This window comes from Castor canadensis, chromosome 7, assembly GCF_047511655.1.
Source record: "Castor canadensis chromosome 7, mCasCan1.hap1v2, whole genome shotgun sequence".
NCBI classification, from domain to species: domain Eukaryota; kingdom Metazoa; phylum Chordata; class Mammalia; order Rodentia; family Castoridae; genus Castor; species Castor canadensis.
Window position 1 is genome coordinate 134,924,286 of NC_133392.1, and position 22,534 is coordinate 134,946,819.

Below are 22,534 nucleotides of genomic sequence, written 5' to 3' on the forward strand. Positions count from 1 at the left end.
TTTTAAATGGCATTACTAAAGGCACACACCATCCCCTAATTGGCTGAAGAATTCCATATTGCTAGGCACTTGTGTTTTGTAGTTACTAATAACGGCAACAAACAGCCTTTCAAGGGATAGCTTTTCCCCAGACGTTTGCTTCTTTTCTTTAAAATCTAATGAGAATTCCTTCCAACTGGAAATTAAGGAGATTTAATTATATCTGACATATCAACATAATCATGCCTCACATGTTAGATTTCTATCAATTTAATGCAATTTGAAACATTAATATTATATCCACATAAAAACAACTTAAAGGTTAAACATCTTTTTTCAAAGCTTAATGCGTTTATTTCTACAGGGTTTGTTTTTTTTTGGGGGGACTGAAGTTTGTTGAGCCACACCTCCAGCCCATTTGGAGATGGGATCTCCTGAACTATTTGCCCGAGCTGGCTCCCAACTGTGATCCTCCCAATCTCAGCCTCCCAAGTAGCTAAGATTACAGGTATGAGTCACCGGTGCCCTGCTGAGTGAGGAAAGCGAGCCTATAAATAGTGAAAAGGGGGAACCAGTGCTATATGGCCTGAAGCAAACGGTGTAAATAAATTTAACAAGGTAGAGTTGCTCAGGTTTTTTAAAAAATCAAAATAAAACTAATTACAGACAGTACAACTGTTCATTGCAAGAGTTGGGAGAGGGAAGTATTTAATCCCATTTTGATGCTTTAAAATGGCTGGAAATAGAGTTAATTCTCATTCTCCAGCCTAGATCATCTATGCATTCTACCTCTTCCTACAGAAAGCCACACCAACGCTGGCTCTGCTGTTTGAGAGAGGGCTGAGAAAGCCAGCAACGCAGCTGGAAACCACAGCTGTCTGGAACACTGGAGTTCCTGGGACAAAGTGAAAGTCATGGACTGTACTTAACTTTTACAGAAAGGTATTGGAAGTAAATAGGCATATGGAATTTAACCACTAGCTAGGGATGTTTTACACTCAATTATTTGGAAGAATAAGCGACTCAGTGCTTCTGACTCTACAAGCTTGCTTTTGAAATTTAAAACTCCCACCAACCACCCTAACTGGATCACCTGCGGCCCCGCCCACCAGGAGCGGTCACGTGCTTAGATCCTCCGCCGTGAGGGCTTTTGGGAGAGCGGGACCCCGGAAGCGGAAGTTCAGAGGTCAAACACGTCACTTCCTTCGGCCAGAGTAGCTCAACGGATCTCATTTCTTTTGCTCAGCTAAAATCACAGAATGAAGGAGGTGAAGAGCGAACGGGAGCGGGGAAGCCGGCGAAGGCACAGGGACGGGGACATGGTGGTGGCGGCGGCGGCGGCGGTGGTGGTGAAGCAGGAGCGCCTGAGCCCGGAAGCCGCGCCTCCCACCCACCGCCGTGCGGACTTCTCGGGCGGTAGCCAGTCTCCTCCGGCCGGCGAGCCCGGCCGCCCTGGCCATCGCGGGAACCGAGCCCGAGGAGTTAGTCGGTAAGTGGGAGGCAGCCCGGGATGGACTGTGGGTCGAGCTCATGGAGAAAGGACAAGGTTGGCGTCAGAAACAGGCCTGGGATGCGGAGCGCAACAGGACTTAATGGTGAGGCGGTGAAAGTGACCCAGCAGTGCTGGTTAAAGAGAGCTCACCCCAGTACCTGTCACTTGGATTATAGCGAATGTCGAGCGCCCAGTGCCTAAGGAGCAGGGTCCCGCACTTTCAGTCTGGTGTCCCCAGCCATTCGCATAGCATTGCCCAGCATGTAGCACTGAGCGTCTAAGTTGAATGAGATTCCTCCTATCTGCTCACCGAAGGCGGGGAATCTCCCAGTTATCGTCCCTCTATAGATTTCCGCATTGAGTTCAAGGCGATCCACCTTGTAGGAACGCTGAAAAAAAAAAAACACCTTTTTTTTTTTTTTTTTTTTTTTTTTTTTTGCTCTTCTGGGTTTGAATTCAGGGCCTCGCGCTTGCTAGGCAGGCGCTCTACCGCTTGAGACACGTCCCCACCCCACCCCACCCCGCCCCCAAAATTACTTCTTTCTACATTCATTCATTTATGCATCCATTCAACATAGTTTTGCTTGTTACGTGCTTAACACCATTGTAGGTACTGGGCCCAAGGGTGAACAAAATAGATCTTTATCCTCGCGAAATTGGCCTTAGCCTCTGACTAACAAGCAAGTCGATAAAATGGTTTCCGTTAGTAAGAAGTATTATGGATACGTTAAAACAGTAATTTGTAAATGAGAGATCAGAGGGAAGTCGGAGAGGGCTTTTCTAAAGAGATACCATTTAGACTGACACCTGAATGATAACATTGGTCCAGCATCTTAAGGTGCAGGCAGAAACAGCATGTGCAAAGAGTTTGAAGTACAATTATGATTGTTCTAGAAACTAAAAAAACGAACATGGTATTTGAAGTCTAGTGATCAAGAAGGAGAGTAGTAGGAATGAGATGGGGGTCAGGAGGAGGTCAAGCCATAGGACTTGCCAATGGATTGAATGTGATTGTCCGAGAAGGGAGTGTGTTGGTGAGAATAAATGTGGCAGGATTGACTTCTGGATGGTCGTGTTAATTAGAGAGATGGCAAATACTGGGAGAAAGGTTTTGAGGGTTGGGAGTCAAGAGCTATGTTATTCAAGTGAGAAGGCTCAACAGACAGTTGTATATGGGTGTATTATGGGGTTCTGGAACTCAAGGGAGACCTGAGGGCTAGGAAAGCAAAACCCCTGGCTCCTTTAGTGATCAGCGGAGATCTTCACAAATGTGGTGTTTGTGTTTAGTAGATAAGCCTGATACTTGAAGCTAATTTATGTGGGGGAAGGGAAATTGAGATAAAATCCTGTACCATGCTCTGAAAAGGTCCCCAGCCAAAAAGAAAAACAAGTCCTCAGGGAGAAGAAGCAAGTCTCCTCGAACTAAGAGAAGCCGGAGTCCTCACCACTCAACAGTCAAAGTGAAGCAGGTAAGTGGATTGGGCCCAAGTCTAGAGCCTCTTCCCACCATAGCTATAGCTTGTGTGCGTGTGTGTTCTCCTGTATTCACAGAGGGCTTTTCTAAAAACTGAGTGTGTGTTTGGGTTTGCCTTCTGCTTGTTTTCTCAAACTAGATTTTTTATTTTGAGGTAATTGTTGATTCACATCTGGTAATTGCATTTATTACAAATAATACAGAGAAGTATACGTACTCCCAATGGTAACTGCAGAACTATGGTACAAAGTCACAATTAGAGTGTCATCACTGATCCAGTTGAGATATAGAACAATTCCATCTCTGTGAAGATCCCCCAAGTAGTTCTTTTATTGCCACACCCACTTTTTTCCCACCTTTATTCTTCCTTAACTCTTCTACTCTGTTTTTCATATCTTAAGGTTTTAAGTCCATGTCCTGTTTTCAGTTTGTTTTAATATAGTGTAAGATCTGGGACTAGATTGAGGTACAAGTTTTGGTCTCTGAGTACCCCACTTGATTCAGCACTGTTTGTTGAAAGGCCATTTTTCCTCCATTGGATTGTTTTTGTTCCTTTGTCACAAATCAGTTGGACATACTTCTTGGCTCTGTTTGTTTGAGGGATTGAACTCAAGGTCTTGAATTTGATATGCAAGTTCTCTACCACTTGAGTTATATCCTCAGTATGTTTTGCTTTTGGTTTTGTTTTTCAGATGGGGTCTTGATTTTTTTGCCTGGGCTGGCCTCAGACTATGATACTCCTTCCTCTTCCCACCATACCTGGCCTTGTTTTAGTTGTTTTTTTTTTTTTTTTTGAGAGGGGGAACTGGGGTTTGAGCTTAGGGCTTTGCACTTGCAAAGCAGGTGCTCTACCACTTGAGCCTCATCTCTAGTCCATTTTTCTGTGGTTATTTTGGAGATGGAGTCTCACGAACTATTTGGGCTGGCCTCAAACCGTGATCTTCCTGATCTCAGCTAGGATTACAGGTGTGAGCCACAGGCAGCCAGCTGGTTTGTGGGTGTGCTGTTGTTGTTGTTTGATAGGGACCTCATGTAGCCCAGGCTGGCCTTGAATTTTCAATCCTCCTGCCTCAGCCTCTCGAGTGCTGGGATTATGGGTGTGTACCACTATAATTGGTTGGCTTTTTTTTTTTTTTTTTTAACTGTGTTGTTTTCTGATCTATGAATACTCTGTGTATGTCCTTTATTTAGATATTTGTTTTTGTTTTGTGGTGCTGGGTGCATGCTAAAACATGCTCTACCACTGAGCTACCCAGCCCTTCTTTGATTAATCCATGTTTGTAGTTTACAGAATACAAGTCTTTATGTGTTTTATTAAATTTACGCTGAAATATTTCTTTTTTAGGGTGGTTATAAGTACTATTTTAGATTTTAGTGTCTACATGTCTGTGGGTAGTATATAGACATATAATAGATTTTTGTATGTTTTTCTTAATCCTGTGTCCTTACTGAACTCAGTTATTCTAGAAGGTTTTTTTGTAGGTTACTTGAGATTTTCTACATAATCATATCTACAAATAGGGACAGCTTTATTATTTCTTCCTTCATTATCTATATGCTTTTCTTTCATTTTTGTGCTGGCCAGAACTTCTAGTACTGTTGAATAAGAATGGTGAGAGGAGACCCTCCTGCTGTGTTCTGAATCTTGTAGGCCAAATATTCAGTGTTTAAATAAGGAAACCTATAAAATGCAAGTAGAGGCACTGGTATTAAAAAAGTGGACTTCCCAGTGAATTAGACTGTATGCCAACTTTTTACTTTTTTTTTTTGTAGTACTGAGGTTTGAACTTGGGCTTCATCTTGTGAGGCAGATGCTCACTTGAGCCATGCTTCTAGCTCAACTTTCACTACTTTAAAGACATAGAGGGACTGATGGAGTGGATCAAGTGGGAGCATGAGGTCCTGAGTTCAAACCCCAGTACCGCCAATAAATAAGTAAATAAAATTATACATATATATAAATAAAAGACATGGATCCAGCTGATTGTGGTGGTGCCTATCTGTAATCCTAGCACTCAGGCTAAGGTAGAATGATTGGACTGGCTGGGGGATACATTGCAAATTCAAAGCTAGCCTTACCTACATAGCAAGATCATGTTTCAAAAAAAAAAATGTGAGGTCTTTATGATCAACTGCATGAGTTGATCAGGTACTGCTTTGGCTACCTCAGAATTCAGACACCTAGACCAAACCTCTCAAACTGCTTGTAGATTGTTTTTCGCATTACTGGGGATTGAACTCAGGGCCTTATGCATGCCAGGGAAGCACTCCACCACTTGCATCACCCCAGTTATTTTTTTTTCGTTTGTTTTTTGGTGGGACTGGAGTTTGAACTCAGGATTCCACGCTTGCAAATCAGGTGCTGTACCATTTGAGTCACATCTCCAGTCCATTGTGCTCTTATTATTTTGTTGATGGGGTCTCTTGAACTATTTGCCAGGGTGGTCTTGAACTGCAGTCCTACTGATCTCAGCCTCCAGAGTAGGTGGGATTACAGAAGTGAGCCACAAGTGCTGACTTGTTTTGTTTTTTAGTGCACAACTTGTAGCTCTTTACTCTGGTTTCTAAAGTGGTATTTTGCAATAAATCCCTGGGCTCTTAGCATAGAATTTTTCTATAATTATTACTATTTTGGAATGTCTTAGTTTGCTTATGTGTGCTGATTTCTTTTTTTTTTTTTTTGGTAGCACTAGTGTTTGAACTCGGGGCCTCACGCTTGTTGGGCAGGTGCTCTTACCCCCTGAACCACTACCCCAGCCCTCAAAGGTGTTTTCTGTGTGTAGGTTGAGTATTTCTCAGTCAGAATAGTTGGTACCAGAATCGTTTCAGACTTTTTTTCCTTCAGATTTTGGAATGTTTTCATGTACATAATGTGATATCTTGGGGGATGGACAAAAGTTTAAACACAACTCACTTATGTTTCATATATACCATTTATATATAGCCTGAAGGTAATGGTATACAGTATTTTTAGTGCAGCTGTGTGGTTTTTTTTTTTTTTGTAGTGCTGAGGTTTGAACTCTGGACTTCATACTTGCAGAGCAGGCACTCTGTGGCTTGAGCCATGCCTCCAGTGCACCTGCATTTTAACTTTAATCCTCAATGAAGTCAGGTGTGGAATTTTCCTGCCATCACTATGTGAGCACTCAAAAACTTTCTAATTTTTGGGCTGAGTATGTAGCTAGTGGTACAGTGCCTGGCATTCATGAGGCCCTGGCTTTAATCCCCAACACTGCAAAAAAGAAAAAAAAGAAATAGGCAAAAAATTTATTTGCCAGGTATGGAGATGTGTGCTTGTAGTCCTAACTATTTAGGATGGTGAAGCTAGAGGATCGTTTGAGGCCAGAATGGGCAATATAGAAGAGCCTGTCTCAAAAAAAAGTTTCAGATTTTAGAGTATTTGGATTTTCAGATTAGGGATGCTCAACCTGTATTAGTCAGCTAAAGATTTGGAAATGACTGTCAAGCAAAAGGGCTTAACAGGTGGTTGGTTAACTAAATGAGTTTTTACTTGGGTTAGTATCAAGTAAAAATGTGTACAGCCTCTGATTTAGGAATGATTTGTGTTTGCAGGTATTCTTTCCTCTGAACTATCATGTTAAAGTAAATGTATTGATTATATGCTCATCATAATAGCACAGAATTAAATGAAATAAAATATGAATGTGTTTTGTGTGTAGTATATGATAACTATTCATTATCCCCCAAATTTCATCACTACTACCTCCCCAACAAAAAACTACCTTCTTTAAGGGGCAGAGATAACCACTACAACATAATCTCTGCTGCTGTCACCACATTGCCTTCCCCCTGCTGAGTGCCTCTGTCTGTTCTTGTTTCTGGCTTTTTTTGCAGTGCTAGGGTTTGAACTCAGGGCTTACATCTTGAGCCATTCCCCCAGCCCTATTTTTGTGATGAGTTTTTTGGGATAGGGTCTTGTGAACTATTTGCCTGAGTTGGCTTTGAACAGAGATCCTCCTGACCTCTGCCTCCTGAGTAGCTAGGATTATAGGTGTGAGCCACTGGTGCCCAGCTCTCTGTCTCTTTAACTGACCCCTCTATCCACAGGGATACATTGGAAGACTCTCCAATGAATGCCTGAAGCCATAAATAACACCTGAGTCCTACATGCGCACTGGTTTTTCCTATACGTACATATCTTTCAAAATTTAAATTTTTTTTTTGGTGGTACTAGGATTTGAACTCAGGGCTCATCCTTGCTAGGCAGGCACTCCACCACTTGAGCCACTCCGCCAGCCCTGTTTTGTGTTGGATGTTTTCGAGATAGGATCTTGAGAACTGTTTGCCCTCTCTGACTTCAAACCTTGATTCTCCTGATCTGTGCCTCCTGAATAGCTAGGATTACAGGTATGAGCCACTGGTTCCGGCTTCAAAGTTTAATTTATAAATTAGGCACAGTAAGAATTTAACAACAATAACTAATAATTAAGAATTGTTTGGTTTTGAAATAAGGGTCTCAGTTTGTTGCCCAGGCTGGTCTCAAATTCATGTGCTCAAGCAGCCCTCCTGATTCAGCCTCCCGAGTAGTTGGGACTGCAGGCATGCCCCATCATGCTTGGCTTTATTTCTAGGATTTTCCATTAAATATTTTTGGACTGTAGTTGACCCCAAGTAACTGAAACTACAGCAGGGTGCTGTAATTACATCTGCAATGACCGTATTCTGGAAAAAGGTCACCTACTGAGGTTCCATGCAGGACTAGAATTTTAGAGGGGCGCTATTCAAACTAGTATGTTAAGTTTAAGATGTTTATTAGTCATTCAAATGGAAATGAGTGGAATTCAGAGAAGATACTCTGGTTCCAGATGAGTTTTAGGGAGTCAACTTCATATAATTGTGTGGAAAGTAGTAGAATTAGTAGTAGGTGAGACAAAGGAAATGAAAATAAATGAGACACCAGGAAATCAAGGGTAATCTAGTATAGAAAAATTTCCAAGGCTGGACTGGAGGTATCGCTAAAGTGGTAGAGTGCCTGCTTTGCAATCACCTAGTCCTGAGTTCAAACCCCAGTCCCAACAACAACAAAAAAATTGGGTTCAAGTGGGGAAGTGCCTGCCTAGCAAGTCCTGAGTTCAATCCCCAGTGCTGCCAAAAAAAACCCAAGGCAGTATCAGCCAAGAAGACTGGAAAGGAAGAAATATATGGCTCTGGTAATTTTGAACCCTTCAGACGGAAGTGTACTGAAGACGGAATGATTGGCTTTATTAGATGTTTCTGATAGTTAAGTGAAGATTGAGAAGTTTTGTGTGTGTGTGTGTGTGTGTGTGTGTGTTATTTTCAAGATAGGGTCTTCAAAACTTTTTGCCCAAGGCTTTGAACTGTGATCCTCCTGATCTCTGCCTCCCAAGTAGTTAGGATTATAGAGTTGTCGGCACCCTGCCGTCATTGATAGACCAGCAATTTTACTGGACTGATAAGGATGGAAACTGATTAGAGGGGTTCAATAGGACAGGAAAGGAATTAGGAACTGATTAAAAACATCTGAGGATGGCTGAGATCGCTGGGCAATAGAGTGCTTGCCTAAGCATTCACAAGGCCCTGGGTTTAATCCTCAGTATCTCAAAGGGAAAAAAAAGTTAATTTACTTAAGTCTTGCTAAGTTGCCAAGTTTGGTCTCAAAAATGTTTGAAGAGTTTTACTGCAAAGAGGAGTGAAGACATGGGCTGTGCCTATGGGAGAGATGAGGAGACTGCTAGAGTGTTACTTTGTTTGCTTGAGGTTCTTTTTGTTTTTTTTTTTTTTAGTCAGGTGCTCTACCACTTGAGCCATGCTCCCAGCTCTTTTTGCTTTGGTTATTTTTGAGATAGGATCTTGCATTTATGCCTGGGCTTGTCTCAACCACCAATCCTATTTATACTTCCCCCAACTACACCGAACCCAGCTTTTTTTATTAGTTGAGATGGGGACTTGTGAATACCCCTTCATCACCTGTGATCTCCCAGATTGCTTTTAGTTATTTTCAAATAGAGTCGTGTTTTTTTTTTTTCCTTTTTTTGGCAGCACTGGGGTTTGAACTCAGGGCCTCATACTTAATAGGCAGGTGCTCTTATTGCTTGAGCTACTCTACCAACTAGGGTCTTGCTTTTGCCCAGGGACTGTGATCCACCTACCTATGCTTCCTGTGCAGTTGGGATTATGGGCATGTACTACCACTCCCTGTGGTCTCGTTAACTTTTTGGCCTCAAACTATGATCCTCCAGAACTCTGCCTCCTTTGTAGCTAGAGTTTTAGGCTTGCACCACAACACCAGCCCTGTTTGTTTTTAGAGAATAATATTCTTGATGACAGTGATGGGATCAAGTTCCCAGGTGTAGGAATTCACTTTGGATAGTAATACAAATAGTTCATTTATGGTCCTAAGAAGGGAGGGCAGATTATATAGATGTAGGTGCAGATAGGTAAATAGGTATGGAAAATCTCTTCTCACTGTATGAGGAAGGGATGTGGAAGAATGTGTTGGAGACAGGAGTGTAAACAGTTATCTGGGAAGTGAGTGAATCAGGGAAAGGTAGGGTGATTTCAGTGTGCGTGCAAGGGAGTGACCATGCTGCCTGACTGTGGAATGTACATTAGACCGGGGGGGACATCAAAAGGATGAGGAACTTGTGCAAAGATAATAGTGTAATAGTGAATTGAGTTCTAGACCAGAGGCCAAACCCCAGGGATTCCAACATTTCAGGTCTGGCTACTTGCCCCAGTATGCCAAATAAAGAGATAAGTAGTAGTGAAGAGCACACAAAGGAGATTTCTTCCCCAGCACAGCATGTTGCAGGAAGAGGCAGAGTGATCACTGAAGCCAACCTGCAGGGTATAGGCATATGAGCATTAGGTTTACATGGAGGAAGAGTTGGGGTGGGGGAAGGTTTGTGTAATTAACAAGTCTTGGCCCAAGTGTGACCTGGTTATTATCTCAGTCTGGTTCTGTAGGTTCAGAGAAGTTTTTAATTGCAGTCATCACTTGAGGGGAGCAGTCTGGTCCTCATGAGATGATTACTTCTGCTCCAGAGTGTAGCCTTGTTATAGGTGATTGTTCTCATTTGGGGGTGGTCTGTCCTGAGAGGGACTGTTCCTTTCCTTGGGGGTAGTTTCAGTCCGTTGTCATACAGATGTTATCAAGTAGTCCTGTCCTTCCTGGAATCCAAGGACAGACTCAAGAGTAAAGGAGACAGATGTAATATGAAGGCAGAGATGCCAAGCCTTTCTCCTGTAAGTACCTATTTTAGTGGGTTCAAGGATTATCGGAATAAGGATCATTAGAGGTGAGATAAAATGTGATCTGCAGAGAATAATGGTGACTGGAAAGAGTTCCTTGACAAGATATTTTTTTGGGGGTAGTGGTGATGCTAAGGATTAAACCCAGGACTTTGTACATACTAGGCATTGGCTTTACCATTAAGCTACGCCCTCAAGTCAAGAGGGTTCCTTGAAATGGAGATTATTTTGGAGATGATATTACTGGAAATGAAAAGTCTGAGTATAACCAAAAGAGTGGGTAACTGAGGTGAAAGGAAGATATAACATCATTGGAAGAAAAGAACAGAGAGGCCAGTATGTTGGAAAGTCTGTTTGTGACTGAAATTGCTGAGAGTAACATTTAGAGAGTGATGGGCTTAGAAGAAAAACAAGCAAGAAAGAGGGGAAACGGTTTAGGCTTGAGTAGTGGGTGGTAATGGTCCATAAGATTTAGAACTGGGCTGTTGAGTAGAAAGGAGGGATTGGGAGCGTTCTAGAGTTGGCAGTGAGGAGCAAGAAGGACATCTGCCTTATGCCCGGACCCAGAGACCGTGTGGTTGGAGGTGAGGAGGAAGTGCTGCCATTTTAGAGAGCTACAGGCAAGCCCTGTCCTCAGGACCAAAGAGAGGTTTGGTTAGAACAAAGGGTGGAGGAACTATCAGAAAATGCTGAGGGTGTAGGTTTTGCTGAGCTTTCAGTTCTAGGGAGCATAGTGTTCCTGGAGTTAAAGAAGGGTGAGATTTGAAGACTGAATGCTGGTGGTACAGAGCCTTGTAGGGATTCCAATACAAGGGGGGGCCGGTGATGACCTGAAGTATGTGGCTTTTTGGGGGACAGATTCTTAATCAGGGATTAAGGGCATAATGTGATTAGTCCTGGCTAACTCAAGGCAAGTAGCGCTGAGTCTCACTCTGGATGCTTGTCTTTGGAGGCTAGGAGATCTGGAGAAATGGAGTCTTGTTCTGAGCAGGCAGGCCTTTGTCCCAGTGTTCAGGATTTTCTCTTTACTCTTGTCCAGGAGGGTCAGCCTTGCTCATATCATGCAGGGCTCCCTCTCACTCTAGGTAGGCTTAACATCTGGGGGTTTGGGGATGAGTAAGGATTTAAAAATGAGTATAGGCCGGGCACTAGTGGCTCATGCCTGTAATCCTAGCTACTGAGAAGCAGAGATCAGGAAGATGGAATTTAGAAGCCAGCCCTGGGCAAATAGTTTGTGAGACCCCATCTCAGAAATACCCATTACCAAAAAAAGGGCTGGTGAAGTGACCACTGGTGAAGTGGTAAGAGCGCCTGCCTATCAAGTGTGAGGACCTGAGTTCAAACCTCAGTGCCTCAAAAATAAAAAATAAAGATCCCACATAATATATATGTAGCCATGCCTTCCCCTATTTCTCTTTGTCCCCTGGTGATACTGAGACTTTTCTTTTTTCCCTTTGACTGCTTTTTAAAAAGGTCCTTTTGCTTTGGTTTTGCAATTTTGTTACAGTGTGCCTAAATGTCAGATTTCTTACTTATTCAATATTTATTTAGCTTCTTGAATCAAAGGGTACATAGTCTTCATTAAAACTTCTGTTTGGCTCTTTTTCCAACTGTCTGGGCATTTTTGTTTAACTTTTTATTGTGGACAATTTCAAATGTCTTTAACAAGCCTCATGTATCTGACACTTACCTGAAACAATTAGGAGTGGTCATTTGGTTTCAAGTCTACTCCCATCTATTTCCTTCTTCCCCCCAAGTTTTAGAAATACTATTTTATTTGTAAATAACTACAAATGTGTTCTGGTATTTAATTTTCAAAACATTATTTTATTTTATTATTTTTTTCATTTTTCTTTTATTATTCATATGTGCATACAAGGCTTGGTTCATTTCTCCCCCCTGCCTCCACCCCCTCCCTTACCACCCACTCCGCCCCCTCCCTCTCCCCCCCCCAATACCCAGCAGAAACTATTTTGCCCTTATCTCTAATTTTGTTGTAGAGAGAGTATAAGCAATAATAGGAAGGAACAAGTGTTTTTGCTGGTTGAGATAAGGATAGCTATCCAGGGCATTGACTCACATTGATTTCCTGTGCGTGGGTGTTACCTTCTAGGTTAATTCTTTTTGATCTACCCTTTTCTCTAGTACCTGTTCCCCTTTTCCTATTGGCCTCAGTTGCTTTAAGGTATCTGCTTTAGTTTCTCTGCGTTAAGGGCAACAAATGCTAGCTAGTTTTTTAGGTGTCTTACCTATCCTCACCCCTCCCTTGTGTGCTCTCGCTTTTATCATGTGCTCATAGTCCAATCCCCTTGTTGTGTTTGCCCTTGATCTAATGTCCACATATGAGGGAGAACATACGATTTTTGGTTTTTTGAGCCAGGCTAACCTCACTCAGAATGATGTTCTCTAATTCCATCCATTTACCTGAGAATGATAACATTTCGTTCTTCTTCATGGCTGCATAAAATTCCATTGTGTATAGATACCACATTTTCTTAATCCATTCGTCAGTGCTGGGGCATCTTGGCTGTTTCCATAACTTGGCTATTGTGAATAGTGCCGCAATAAACATGGATGTGCAGGTGCCTCTGGAGTAACAGTCTTTTGGGTATATCCCCAAGAGTGGTATTGCTGGATCAAATGGTAGATCGATGTCCAGCTTTTTAAGTAGCCTCCAAATTTTTTTCCAGAGTGGTTGTACTAGTCTACATTCCCACCAACAGTGTAAGAGGGTTCCTTTTTCCCCCGCATCCTCGCCAACACCTGTTGTTGGTGGTGTTGCTGATGATGGCTATTCTAACAGGGGTGAGGTGGAATCTTAGCGTGTCAAAACATTATTTTAATTGGGTAGAGCAGACACTCTACCACTTGAGTTATTTTTTGGATAGGGTCTGGCACTTTTTGCCTAGGGCCAGACTTGGGCTGTGATCCTCCCCAATCTTCGCCTCCTAAGTAGCTGGGATTACAGCTGTGAACCACCATGCCTGACTAAATGTGATAAAATTTATAATGTAACAATGGCCATCTTAGCCATTTTTAACTATATACTTGCTGTTATTGAATACATTCACAGTGTTGTGCATCTGTCACCACCATCCATCTCCAGAGTTCTTTTCATCTTGCAACTGAAGCTCTGTATAACCTCCCTTTCTCCTCAACTCCTGGCAGCCACCATTCTACTTTCTGTGTCTATGAATTCGACTCATCCTGACTTACTTCATTTTTATAATGTCTTCAGGGTTCATCCATCTTGTGGCATGTATCAGAATGTTCTTCCTTTTTAGGACTGAATAATATTCTATTGTATATATGTGACACATTTCACTATCTATTCACCTATGGATGAACTTACCAGTTGGTTCTACCTTTAGGCTGTTGTGAGTAGTGCTGCTGTGAACTGTGGCTATATACTCTTCAAGACCCTGCTTTCAATTCTTTTAGATATAACCCAGAGTTGACATTATTGAGTCATATAGTACTTCTGTTTTTTGAATTTTTTGAGGACCCATCATACTGTTTTCCACAATTGTTAACATTTTATATTCCCACAAATAGTAGACAAGGGTTCCAATTTCTCTATGTTTTCACCAACACTTGTGTTATTTTCTGTTTTGTTTTGTTGTTTGTTTTTGCAATGCTGAGGATTAAACCCAGGGCTTTGTGCATGCTAGGTAAGTGATCTACCACTGAGCTACATTGCCATCCCCTCTTTCTGTTTTTTGATAGTAGCCATCGTAATGAGTGTGAGATCACCTGAATTTTATTTTATTTTTGGTGTTGGGATTGAACCACAGGGTTGTCTGTTTTGTGGTACTGGGTTTTGAACTCAGGGTTTTGGTTGCAAAACAGGCACTCTACCACTTGAGCCACACCTCCAGTCTGAACCCAAAGTCTTGAGCATGCTAACACTATGCTCTAGCACTGAACTATACTTGAAATAATTGAAATAATTGTAATATCATTAAGTTGCCTAGTCAATTAGTCAACATTCATATTCCTGTGATTGGCTTTTTCTTTTTGGTAGGACTGAGGTTTGAACTCAGGGCTTTGGGCTTGCAAGGGAGGCACTCTGTTGCTTGAGCTACACCTCCAGTCCATTTTGCTTTGGTTATTTTAGAGATGGGGTCTCTCAAACTGTTTGCCTAAGCTGGCCTCAAACTTTGATCCTCCCAGTCTCAGCCTCCCAAGTAGCTAGAATTACAGGTGAATCACCAGTGCCTGGCTCTGTGATTGCCTTTTGAATTTTGTATAAGTTTATCTGTTCAAATCAGATCAACACATTGCAGTTAGTCAGTGTTTAAGTTTTTTTTCCTCTGTCCTTTCCTATTCCCTCCTCCCCCCCTTTTGCAAGTAATTTGTAATTTGCAATCCTTGGAGCCATTTGACATGTTCCACCTGGCCGTTGGAGTTCCTACAAATTGATAGTTATATTTCAAGTCTTTCTTTCCTTCTTCCCTCCCCTCCCCTCCCCTCCCGTCCCTTTCTTCCCTTCTTTCTTTCGCCTTCTCTGAGCATAAATGTTATGGCAGATGATTCTGAGTACTTCTGTCCATAGGCATTTGGTGTCTGGTTGTAAAGTCTCTTACTGCTTGCTCTTTAAATTTTTTTTTCAAGAGGATTAAATGCAGGACCTGTCACATACCTAGTCAAGTACTTCTACCACTAAGTTACACCCCCAGTCAATACATATACATATGTGTTTATTTTGTGATGCTGAGGAGCTAACCAGGGGACTTGCGTCTGGGTTTAAAGATTAACCATAATCATCTGCAAACATTTTTATACGTAAGTGTGTCATGTTCTGTGTCTTACTCGGCACTCTCTGAAGTCCTTGGGGATCTAAATCTGCAGGACTTGTTCCTGCTGCTTCTCATGCACAGTGGCTTGTTTCCTTGTGTGTCCAGTGTGCTTCGATTTTGAACTCATGCTTTCTGACGTCTCTTTACCCTTGTCCCGAGCCCAAGAATGCATTGAAACTTAAATGTTTTACATAGTATTTAATTGAATTACAGTGGGAGTATCTTTCGAAGTATCTGGTCTGCTAAGCAGAGGTTTCACTACTGGGAAACGCCTCTCTTTTTTTCTTTCCTTCCCATTTATATTTCATTTTATATTTTTTGTTTTTAGCAGTGCTGGGGTTTGAATTTAGGGCCTCACGCTTGAGCCACTCTGCCAGCCTTTTTTTGTGTTGGGTATTTTCAAAATAGGGTCTCAAGAACTATTTATCTGGACAGGTTTAGAATCTTCATCCACCACTGCCTCCTGAATAGCTAGGATTACAGGCTTGAGCCACTGGCACCCTGCTTGGTTTGGTTTTTTTTGAGATTTGAGGCCCAGATTGGCCTCAAATTTGTATTCCTCTACCTCCACATCTCCCAAGTACTGGGATTACAGGCATGTGACACCATGTCTAACCTCCATTTAACTGTATTTTAGACATACTTCTATATCATTATGTCACTGTCTTTAATAATTGTGAAGTATTTCTTTGTATGAATATGTAATAACCATTCTGTTATCGACTGACATTTGGTTGTTTTCAATTTTTGTTACTACAAATAAAATCACAATAAACATCCTTACATAAATACCTCTACCAATAGAGGTGCATTTCTACCAATATTCCTGTAGGATAGATTGTTGCAAATGGGATTGGATGAAATACTGCCACATTACCCTAAACAAGTTGTGACAGTTTATACTTGCACTGGCAGTGGTGGAGAATATCCACTTTCTTGTCCATTCTTTCTTGACACTACTATTATGGATCTTTTTAATTTTGCCGATCTAAGAAGAGAAAATTCCTCTTCCTTTTGGAGCTGATGCTTTGGTTGTTAGTGAGAATAAAGATACCATGGGAAATTTATTAGACTTAACATCTTCTGAAAATTGCTCATTAATGTACTTTGTCCATTTTTCTATTGAATTATTTGTCTTACTGGCTTATTTTTCATTGATATATTAATAGATGGTACATATTGCAAACATTTTCTTCCATGCTGATTTTTGGAGCTCTTTTTCAAGAAATCATGGTCTGTTTCTTCATTATTTAGATCTTTAAAAAATGTCTATTTATACATCTTTACAGGTTTCTTCTGTCTTTCATGTTTTTTAAGTTTATTCCCAGGTATTGAATAATTTTTGTTACTGTTGAAATGGAATCTTTTAAAATTACCATTATTTTTATTTTGGGGCAGTACTGGGAGTTGTTCTCAGAGCAGGCATTCTACCACTTGAGCCACTTCTCCAGCCCATGGTTTTCATTTTTGGCAAAAGAAGGAGCTAGCTTTTTTCTTTACATATCTTGGATGTGACTGTTTAACTCTCTTTGTTCTACTGTTTTCTGTACATGTTTCCTGTAAGGTTGCTTATAGTTATGAATGTTCTGAAAGGAAGGGTATTACTTTTCTTTCTTTCTGTATCACTCTTGTTTCTAGGGCTCTGGACATGGACTTGTGTCATTAGGCCTGCAGTTGAGTATCAGAATGGAATATAGTCTTCAGTGGCCTTATGAGGGAACATAACCACCACAGTTAACCTTATATCTGTAGGAAATTTTGGTCTGAATGCCAAAATCCAGATCACAGATGACTTTGTATATTCTGCTTATTCATAGATTGTGGACCGCCTTTCATTTACTGAATCTGTTTGAATTTCAGGAACGTGAGGATCATCCCCGGAGAGGACGAGAGGATCGCCAGCACCGTGAGCCATCAGAACAGGAACACAGGAGAGCTAGGAACAGTGACCGAGACAGACACCGGGGCCATTCCCACCAGAGGAGGAGCTCTGCTGAGAGGCCTGGGAGTGGACAGGCTCAGGGACGGGATAGAGACAACCAGAACCTGCAGGCTCAGGAGGAAGAGCGAGAGTTTTATAATGCCAGACGCCGGGAGCATCGCCAGAAGAATGAAGTCAGTGGCGGTGGTAATGAGGCTCAAGAGGTGGCTCCTCGACCTGGTGGCAACAGTAAAAACAAAGAGGTGCCTGCTAAAGAAAAGCCAAGCTTCGAACTTTCCGGGGCACTTCTTGAGGACACCAACACTTTCCGGGGTGTAGTCATTAAATACAGTGAACCCCCAGAAGCACGTATCCCCAAAAAACGCTGGCGTCTCTACCCCTTTAAAAATGATGAGGTACTTCCAGTCATGTACATCCATCGACAAAGTGCTTACCTTTTGGGTCGACACCGCCGCATCGCAGACATCCCCATTGATCATCCCTCTTGTTCAAAGCAGCATGCGGTCTTTCAGTATCGGTAGGTGAAACTTGGAGGAAGACCCTGCTGTGCCAGCAGAGGCTGGGTGTGTCAGTTAGCGTTGCTGAGGTTTGTACATATGCATGTGTGGAACCACCACGCACCCTCTTGTCTAGCATTACTTTAAAGAGTATTGTAAATCTAGCTGCCTAGTGAGTAATCACTTACTTTTATATAAGAGCATTGAACTTGGTATCAGAAACCCAGATTTTGAATCCTGCCAATGCCACTTACCAAGTATTTGACCCTGGGACAAGGCACACTCTGGACCTGATTCCACCTCCCTCACATAGCTCTTACAGGGTTTAACTGGAAATACAAATGAAAATACCTGGCGTAGATGTTAGCTGAATCTGCAGCTTGATAGCTTTCATATTGTACCCATTACCATTTGATCCTCATAACAATCCTGTGAAGAAGATGGAGCCAGTATTAATGTCCCATTTGACAGGTGAGCCAGGTGACTTGCCTAATAAATGATCTCCACATTTAGCCCCTGAGTATGAAGTCCAAGTCCACTGATTTTTTTTTTTTCCAATTTGAACTGGAGGTAAAATGTATAGAAATACAAGTGAAAGAAGCATTTTATTGGTTATGCACAACAGAAAAGAAGTATTTTTTTTAACCATGATAGGAGGCCTTGAATTCTGCACTTAAAATTTTGATCTGCCATCAAACCCTCTCCCCCTCACCTGCAGCCAATTCTCATCTTTTATACTAAGTATATTTAAACTGCTCCCAGTTTACTTATCCAGAACAGTTTTAACTTGAATCATATTCAGGCCAGGTTACTTACTTCATCTAGCTGTGTTGCAAAGAGCTTTAGCGAAGGCTGGATTATGTGGGGCAGGATTTTACTCACAGGCTTCTCTCTCTGATCTCTGCTAGGCTTGTGGAATATACCCGTGCTGATGGTACAGTTGGCCGGAGGGTGAAGCCCTACATCATTGACCTTGGCTCAGGCAATGGAACCTTCTTGAACAACAAACGTATTGAGCCACAGAGATACTACGAACTGAAAGAAAAGGATGTACTTAAATTTGGGTTCAGTAGCAGAGAGTATGTATTGCTCCATGAGTCATCGGATACCTCTGAACTAGACAGGAAGGAAGATGAGGATGACGAGGAAGAAGAGGAAGCAGTGTCTGACAGCTAGCAGACTAAGAAATAACCCCAACTATTAAGACACCTTTTCCTTCTTGGAAGGCTTTGGGATTGACTCAAAGAGCACGGTGGTGCTCTCTGTAATGCCTCTTATTGCCTTAAGTCTGTCCTCTGTTGCTGACCAGCTTATGTTAGTTTAAGAACACTGACTTATATTTTGTTGAACTTTGTTCTGTGGCACATCAGCCACATGCCTGTGAGCATTTATTTTCAGAACAGTCTTACCAATTACAGCACCTCGTGTTTGTGTAGAAGCATTGTGGCTTTAGTTGGTGCTTTCAGAACTGCTGCCTATGAAACTAAACCCTTGCTTAAAGGGGAGCCATGGCTTGTTCTCTTTGTGCAGTTTATTTATATAGTTGTTACGCTTTGTGGACCAGGAGTTTTTATTTTGGGGGCAAATCCCGGAGCAGAGAATCTTACTAAGCTTTGGTTGTCACCAAAACAGCCTCCAACATATACCAAAGCTTTGACTTGGCTTGAGCTCTTGAGTCATAGAAGTTAATTTTGCACTTGTTATTTTTAGAGGGGAGGGGGGTGGAGGGGGTGGGAATTTACCACATGACCTCATTACTGACTGTTAAACAGATGCTTCAGGGCACCTGCTTCAACACATGACTGAACAAGAGGATCATGGCTACTACCAGCGGATGCTGATTTAATATCATGAGAGGCTGAAATGGTTGTGGATCTGTTTACTATGAGAGAATTCCTGATTTCCCCATGGAACAAGTACTTAACAATTTTGATCATTTGGTCTATTCTTCAGTTTTGTATTTTTATTCAAACATTATCTTTCTCTTTTTTTTCTTCTTCTTCTTTGAAATACACCGTCACATATGTGGCAGGGGCCTTGCTTTATTTTAACAACATGTATATATGTCTAAAGGAGGTCTGTGTCCCTTACACGTTTCATCTTTTAAAAACTGTTTGGAGAGGTTGTGATTACCTTCTGAGCCTGGAAAGGGGACTGCCCAGTTTCCTAATTTTCCACTTGAGGACTTGTGTGTAGGTAGAAAAGTGTTAACTACTTACATAAAGTGTATATGTACATGTGTGTGTGTATATATATGTGTATATATATATATATATATATAAATTGTTAAAGAGCTGTGTGCTGATTTTCAGTTACAATGTTTTGTGATATAAATGTAATACCACATGATAGGCAAAGGCCTCTCTGCATTTGAAGAGCAGGTTGTCATTTGTATGTATTTTTGTGATAAAAAATAAAATTTGTACATACAGTCCCATTTCAAAGGGTAGTATTTTCCTAGCATAGAGGACTTAGGTCCATACACCTATTTGCTGCTCAGAGTCTTTGTATCAGTGTTTTTGTGGTGAAAATAGGCAGTGTGTTAGGGAATCATGGGGAAAGACCAAGGAGTAGTGAAGATAGAACTCACGCCTGCACTGGAATCCAGACCTTCATGTCTCAGCAAGTGAGCATTGGTCATGTGGAAGCAACAGTGCTTTTCTGAACTGGCAGAGAAGGGTTTTTCCTCCCCCAGATAGAACTGAGGGCAAGCTATGTCTAGCTGTCCCTTCACAAGGTGAAATGCCATCCCTACTATTTCATCCTCAGTGGTGATAGAGGTGGTGACACCACTCAATCTGTGCTGCTGTTAGCTCCTCCCCTGGTGTTGGAATTTAGGATGTTACTAATTGAGACTGTCTTTTCCATTCTTTTTACATTATAATCTCACATACTCACATGTACTCAGGGTAACATTTAGCTAGTTCGGGGAAGGGCAGATGACTAATGTTCATTTAAAAGAAATGAAAAGATTCCTTTGAAGAGTGAACACTTAAGGTCAGTTAGATGAAAGGGAAGATGAAGGAAACACAGCAAACCAGGAAGGGCAAAGTATTCACACCCCATCGTGTTCTACTTTGGCCACTGGAGCTGGTGTTTTTCTCACTTTGATGAGTGCCATAGGTCACAGTGTATGGCTGTGTGTAGGAAGTAGATTTTGTTTTGATGAACCTTCATCTTGATCCAGACAAGGTTTTCTCCCTGGGATTAGGCACTGATCTGGCATCTCACTCCTTGATCAGTGTGTGCTGCTGTAACTGCACCCTAGTAACCTTGGGCTTTGTTCAAACACCTACCTGATGGGCTCTGTGATAGATGGCCACTTTGCCTACATTTTTCTTTCTTTTGTTTTTGGTGGGACTAGGGTTTGAACTCAGGGCTTTGTGCTCACAACGCAGGTGCTCTATTGCTTGAGCCATGCCTCCAGCCCACTGCCTACATTTTTCAATGAGAAGTTCCAGGTGTATCAAGAACTTCACTTTAGTGGAACAGCTTCCTGGATTAAGAGATCCTTCATGCCAAACATCTGCAAAGGTGTTTCTTTTGTAGGAAGAATGCCAAAGGAAAATCCACATCTAAAGTTAAGAAACTTGTTCATCTTAACCATTTGCAACTTCATTCTCTATCTTTTGTCCACTTTGGCTGGCTTATTTGCAAATCATCACTTCAAAATCAAGCTATCTTCAGAACAGCCCTTTGCTTCTGAGCCCCTCCTCCAGGGCCTCTGTGGTGGTCCACCCTTCTGCAGAGGCATGGGACAAAATCTTCAGATTTTCCTCATAATCTAGTCATATTCTAGTTCCCTCATTCCATTGTGACCAGACAGAACATTAAGTGCATATAGTACGCAACTTTTAAGTATTTTATTGTGGCCTGGTGGTAAGTTGACAGCAGAAGTAATTAATTGAGATAATGAGGGGCTAGAGATGTGGCTCAAGTGGTAGAACACCTAAGCAAGCATGAGGCCCTGAGTTCAAGCCCCAGTACTGCCAAAAAAAAAAAAAAAAGATAATGACTATATTATTTTATTGAGTAGGCCAGTATACATAATATGACTTAGTTTTACAAAGTTTAGAGCTTGGGATGGGGATGTAGTTTAGTGGTAGAGCACTTGCCTAACACACCCAAGACCCTAGGTTTAATCCTCAGCACCCAGCCTCCAAAAAGCTTAAAAATACATATTTAGGTTTGAGTGTCATTTGATACAGTGTACAGATAGTTTTATATATATATATATATATATTTTTTTTTTTTTTTTACATTTTCCTATTGTTGAAATAAGATCTGAGGAATAGATGTCATAACTGGAGCCTACATGTGACACAATGTGCCAGCAACAGCTGCTTATGAAATAATGTCTGGGTATGAGTTTATATCAAATCAAAAGGGTACTTGTTTGAAATTAAAATTTTGGAATTTTAAAGCTTCATTTGATCTCTGTAGTAAAGGGCTTGTAAATTTTCGAGTGGGAAACAATTTACAAAGACAGTTGCTAGAACTGAATGGTGAAGAAACTCCCTTTCCCAGCAACCTTTCCTCCTGTATCTTAATGTAAAAAATGAAGGGCTGGGGAATTAACTTCTCAGTAGAGTCCTTTTTTTTTTTTTTTTTTTGGAGGTACTGGGGTTTGACTCAAGTCTACACCTTGAACCACTCCATTAGCCTTTTTGGGGGATGGGGTTTTTTTGTGATAGGGTCTCGAGAACTGTTTGCCCAGGCTGGCTCCTAACTTCGATCCCTCTGCTCTCTGTCTCCTGAGTAGCTAGGATTATAGGTGTGAGCCACTGGCACCCACTTAGAGTGCTTTCTTAGCATGAATTTGATCCCCAGCACTGCCAGGAAAAAAAAAATGGATTGATTTGTTCACACTGTAAAGTTCGAGTGAGTGAATCTATCAGCAGTTACATAAGCTTCTTGGTATGCTAGCAGTTGGTTTGCAGCTGTGAGTCAGATAAAGGTGGGCTGTACCTCATGGAAGAGATGACATTTCAGGTATCCCTAAAAAAAATAGGTTTATTTTAAACCAGTTAGAGGAGAGAATTGTGCCAGACTGAACAGTCCAGGGAGCAGCAGGACTGCATTGCAGATGTGGAAAGGATTCTGTGAACTGTTGGCCCA

General features: G+C 41.6%; 1 protein-coding gene across 1 annotated transcript; it reads left to right on the top strand.

The window, feature by feature from the left end:
• Positions 1-1,155: 1,155 nt before the first annotated feature.
• Snip1 (Smad nuclear interacting protein 1) lies at positions 1,156-21,839 on the top strand. The gene is made up of 4 exons (XM_020178677.2): positions 1,156-1,468; positions 2,838-2,940; positions 16,838-17,436; positions 18,325-21,839. Exons 1-4 carry the CDS (start codon positions 1,239-1,241, stop codon positions 18,590-18,592), a joined length of 1,200 nt encoding a protein of 399 aa, XP_020034266.1. The 5' UTR covers positions 1,156-1,238; the 3' UTR covers positions 18,593-21,839.
• Positions 21,840-22,534: the final 695 nt, after the last annotated feature.

Bases quoted from the DNA above. Each gene is read 5' to 3' on its own strand.
- Snip1 (XM_020178677.2), top strand. From the start codon at position 1,239: ATGAAGGAGGTGAAGAGCGAACGGGAGCGGGGAAGCCGGCGAAGGCAC. The intron at 2,941-16,837 runs GTAAGTGGATTG...TTTGAATTTCAG, and splicing joins CAACAGTCAAAGTGAAGCAG to GAACGTGAGGATCATCCCCG. The intron at 17,437-18,324 runs GTAGGTGAAACT...GATCTCTGCTAG, and splicing joins CATGCGGTCTTTCAGTATCG to GCTTGTGGAATATACCCGTG.